Here is a 5,054-nt window from a genome sequence, read left to right on the forward strand (position 1 = left end):
AAGAGGGCTTGAGAGATCCCAGCCATATGTGGTTGACGCCCGACTCCACAGCCCCCGAGAGGCTCCCGGCAACCCCAGGGGTTCCAAAGAGCACACTTTAAAAACCACCATCTACCTGCCTCTATAGCTGGTGTGATGCCAAGGCAAAGAGTGTGGACTCTGAGCCAGACTGCCTGGGTTCAAACACTGGCTTCCCCACTTACTAGCTGAATGGCCTTTGACGTAGTCTTTAAACCCCTCTGTGCCTCAGTTTCCCCATCTGTAAAAAGGGGGCAATGCAGAACACTCATCTCGGTGGTCGTTGTGAAGACTGAGTTGTAATTGCATATGGAGTGCCTGGAATGCCTGGTTTATCCTCTGAGCCAGAAGGGGTCAGGTCTTCCACAGATGAAGAGAGTTGAGTGCCACACAGCTGGTTGGTCTGGAATAGGGCTTCAGCCTAGCTCTCCCAGACTGCAAGCCCTGGCCGGGCTTATTCTACTGTGCCCTCAGAATGTTAGCTGCTGAAGACAGTGTTCTCTTGCATGTCTGGGGCTTTCCAGAGCTGCTGGCTTCTGGGATCTGCCAACGAGGGATTGATTTGCTGGCTGGGGTTGAGGATTAATTTTTGAGAAGGGCCTTGCTTGAACAAGAGAAGAGGGAGCTCCAGGGTGGTGGCCCTTGGAGAACTGCCCCAATGGCCAAGAGGTATACAGAGAAGGGGGGAGTACGCAGGTCCCCAGGGCAGGGGAGCCCACCTGGAGTGTGGCCATGACCTCCAACTGGCTTCCTACTAGAGCGAACCTCTGATCCTGCTCTTCCTCTGCTCCAAAACCTTCCATGGCTCCCATGGCCTACAGGACAGAACAAACCCCTCAGTCGGATAGCAGGCCCCCTCCCATCAGGCCCTCTTCTCCTTCCCAGCCTGGTCTCCACCCTTTGACTCTCTTGCCCTCAAACAACATGCCTGACACTCTTCCCACCTCTTCACCTTTCCCTCTGCCCAGAATCTCCTACCTCACCTCACTCCCATCTTCAGATCGCACCAAACACCACCTCCTCCAGGGAGCCTTCCCAGAGAGTGCCCTAGTCCAGCAAGACCAATCTCATGTGCGCTCCCAGAGCCCTTTGTTTAATTGAGATAAAATGAACACCAACAGCCATAAAAATAGCACCTATCCATTGAGTGCTAACAACAACCTGTGAGGTGGCTGCTATTGTTACCTTTACTCTGATAAAGGAGAAAATGGAGATACTGAGTGACTAAGAAACATCTCCAGAGTTAAGAGGCGGAAGTGGTACTCGCACTGGTTCTTGTCATGGGTCTTCTGGAGTCTGGTGTCCCTGGCTTGGTGTCCTGCCACTTGCTGGTCCTGGGCCATCTGCTAGGAAATAATTAACTGAACTCTCACCTGTCTTCCCCATTTGAGTGGCAGCTCTTCGTGGCCAGGGCCCGTCCCCACACAAACACGCAGCTGCATCATATATTCTTAATAGATCATTGTTGAAGAAAGCCCAGCAGAGGAACGGAGTTTATTTAAGAGTGAGTTCAAGGCTAGGCATGGTGGCTCATGCCTGTAATCCCAGCACTTTGGGAGGCTGAGACAGAATTGCTTGAGCCCAGGAGTTTGAGACCAGCCTAGGCAACATAGCGAGACCCAACCCCAAAAACATCAAAAAAATTAGCTGGACGTGGTGGCGTGTGCCTGTAGTCTCTGGTACTCAGGAGACTGAGGCGAAAGTTCCCCTGAGCCCAGGAGGTCGAGACTGTGGTGAGTTGTGGTGGTGCCTCTGTACTCCAGCCTGAGCCACAGAATGAGACCTCCAACTCAACATAAATAAAGTAAAAGTGAGTTCAACAAAGGAAGGGGTGGGGGTCACTTGCCTTCAGCCCACACAGTGCCCCTAACCCTTCCAGTAGAGCCAGGGTAGGTTCCTATGGAGATTGCTGGGAGAGGCGCAGGCCCCAGGCCCAGAAAGCACATGCGTCCAGGCCTGAGCCTTGGGGCCCTAGTGGTGTGCCCTGCCCAGCTCTCTCTTGGAAGCCTGGAGGTCAAAGGCCCAGGCCTCTGGCCTGAGAACTTTGGCAGATGTGGCCCCTCCAGCCTTGCAGAGCTGTGCTCTTCAGCCTGGGCAGGAAGGACAGGGCCTTGGTGTTTGCAGGGTGTCCAGGTCAGAGCTCAGAGGTGCTGTGGGTCCCGAGCTTAACAGTGAACTGGGTGTGGGGCCTCCTGGGGGCTGAGGCTGCAAGCTTGCTATAGGAGGAGCTAGAATTGGCCTGCCAGGTGAACAGGTGGGGGCCACATAGGAGTGGCCTTTCTCCACAGCTAGGAGGCTCAGGAAGTTAGGAAGGGAGAGGCAGGGCTTAAGCAGGACACCTGCAGAGCAGGTAGTGAGCCTGCTGCCCAGAGCACTGGTGTGCAAGTAGGAGGGAGCCCCGAGGGCCCTGGGAGCTGGCGATGACCACTGGGCCCTCCTCCATGAGACTCCATGGCCAAGGAAGAGACTGAGAAAGGGAGGCAGAAGCTAAAACCACAGTAACTGGGACCAGACAGAGATCATCAGCTCTTAATTATCACGATCACTGGCTCCGAGAAGCCCACACAGGCTCCTCTGTAAATAAACAGTGCCTTCTCGACTTTAGGACGCATCCCAGCACACACACATGGCTTCCCAGTGCATGTGTGATCTATGCCGGTCTCTCTCCACTCGCTCCCCTACGTGATCATTTTTGGTCAGCGTTTTTGCTTCCCTTACATTTGGTTTGGGCTAATGTTAATAATCACATTAGACCAATTAGCCCTAGGGAAGGAGGTCTGATCAGCATTGACCAGAGAGGAAACTTCTGTGACTTGTCCAAAGCTCAGAAGAGGCGGGATGTGGGCAAAAGTCCAGATTTTCCCACCAGGGCCGGTCTCAGGCGTCAAGGTCGCCACTCCTGAAGTATGTGGCCCCTCAGATGGGCTGCTGCATTGAGGGGACGCAGAGGTGAGGTCAGGGGCCAAGAGGTGGAGAGGGCAGGAGTGTGCACAGGCCAGGGTAGGCTTCCAGACCATGGAAGCCTGAGCTGAAGGGGCAACAGTGGCTTAGAGGGTTCCAGAGATGGCCCTTGACTACACATGTGGTAAACATCTTGGCAAACATTGATGGGGGCCTGTTAGTACCCTTGAGACAGACGTCCTCAGAGGGTCTGTAGGGCCAATAACTCTTGGAGTAAATGCTACCGGAGTTGTGGTCCAGAGTACATATGAGGGGGTGGAGGGGTGGCATGGTAAAGCACTGGACAGGAAGGCTGAGCAGAAGCAGGGCCCTGTAGAGGGGTCTGACGGACCCGATTAAGTCTGGCTGAACTGAGGGACACATTTGGCCTCTCCCTTTGAGTGTCCCATGTTTGGAGGATGACAGATCCCATGTACTCTCACAGGGTCTGTGCAGGGAGACTGAGATGCCAACCAACACAAGTCCCCATTTTACAGATGAGGAAACAGAGGCACAGAGAAGGGTAGTGGCTACTACCCAAGTTCACCCAACAAGGCAGAGTTGGGAGTAGAACCTGGATTCAGAGCTCCCGATGTTGGAGCCAGATATAAGGGTAGGGCGGTTGTTCTGGGGAGTTTGGGCTGAAGGAGGGTGGCCAACCCTGGCCATTGAGGGTCTGACCTGTGCATGTCCTCCCCAGGGGCGCCCACGCGCGATGTCCTGCTGGTCTCTGCCATCATCACCGTCAGCCTTAGCGTCACTGTCGTCCTCTGCGGCCTCTGCCACTGGTGTCAGCGCAAACTGGTGAGGCTCCTGCGGGCCCCCGGAGGGCGGGGCCTGGCCCTGCACCCCGCCCCCAACGATCGCAGGCTGCTGCGGTCCATAGTCGGGGGCACTCCCCGTCGAGGCTCGGAGCACGTGCGCGCTCGCCCTGCGTTTGCCTGGGTCTCGGCCCTTGGTCTGCGCGTGCACGCAGAGCCACACGCCCAGGGACACGTCGGCGACGGGCTTGGGACTCAAAGGTCTTCGCGGGCTCGCAAGCACGCACGCGCGCGCGCGCGCGCACGCACGCCCCACCTCCCGCGAAAAGAGCCGCAGGCACACACGCGCAGACTGAGAATGGCGGCCCCTCGCTCCCCGCGCCGCGCCCCCGCCCCCGCCCCCGCCCCGCTTCCCCCCGACGGGCGCGGCCGGGCCGGGCCTCCTGGCCAATGGGGAGGCGCCGCCGCCCCGCCCCGCCCCCCAGCCTCCGCACATCCGTCCCGGGGCTCCGGGTTTGTACAAGCGCAAACGGCTCTTTCATTTTTAACGAGGGCTGGGGAGTTAAGGAGCAGGATTCGGCCATCAATCAGTAACGAGACCGTCAGGAGGGACATTCGTCAGCCGAGGGCGCCGAGAAGGGGCGCCGGGCCGACGCTTGCCCCGCAGCCCGCAGCTCCCTGGGGGCCGCCGATCGGCAAGACCCCACCCTCGTCCCCTCCTCCCGCGTGCGGGGCTGTGGGGGCTGCAGGGGGCGCCCCGACGGCGGGCCCGGAGGTGTCCGAGGTGCGGGCCTTTGCCGGGGTGAGGCGAAGGAGGATCACCGGCAGGCACCCGCCATCCCCCCGGGCTGAGAGTGGTGGGGGTGGCGAGAGGGTGCCACACCTGGGAACCTCATTCTCTCCTTGCCCAGTCCCAGCGGGGCCTTAAGGACGCGTACTGTGGCCGTGGGCCCGGGGGTGGGTGGGTGGAGGTTTCATGCCTCAGTCCTCAGAGGAAGAAAAGGGGCAATACTCCTGGGAAAGCACTTGGGGATCTTGTGAGGGACCTATGAGAAAGACCCAAGAGGCCCACAGCCTAGCATGCCTCCTTCCAGAAAGGCAGACTCAATTGGGAACTGCCTTTCCCCCCTGGGTGCTGAGCTTAGGGCAGCTCCGAGCTCTGGGGAGGGGGCCATGGGGAAGGTCAGCTGTTCCTCATGGGAGTGTGTGCCTGACTGTGACCAGGCCTATGCCCTGCCTGCAGGTGTGTGGAACCTGGCTGACTGCCCTGCATTGTTCCCGGGTCCCCTGTGTCTGCGTCTGTCTCAGAACTTCAGGGGAGGTGGTGGAGGGGGC

General features: G+C 58.4%; 1 protein-coding gene across 1 annotated transcript in view; it reads left to right on the forward strand.

Moving 5' to 3' along the window:
- The first annotated feature begins 3,645 nt into the window (after positions 1-3,645).
- Positions 3,646-5,054, forward strand: part of SYT7 (synaptotagmin 7) — a 38,852-nt gene continuing 37,443 nt past the window's right edge. Inside the window, exon 1 of the mRNA XM_021707558.1 lies at positions 3,646-3,762. Within this exon, the coding sequence (XP_021563233.1) occupies positions 3,646-3,762 (117 nt within the window). The remainder of the gene's footprint in view (positions 3,763-5,054) is intronic.

Source organism: Carlito syrichta, unplaced genomic scaffold, assembly GCF_000164805.1.
Source record: "Carlito syrichta isolate Samal-C Ts95f unplaced genomic scaffold, Tarsius_syrichta-2.0.1 Scaffold120490, whole genome shotgun sequence".
Classification (NCBI taxonomy): domain Eukaryota; kingdom Metazoa; phylum Chordata; class Mammalia; order Primates; family Tarsiidae; genus Carlito; species Carlito syrichta.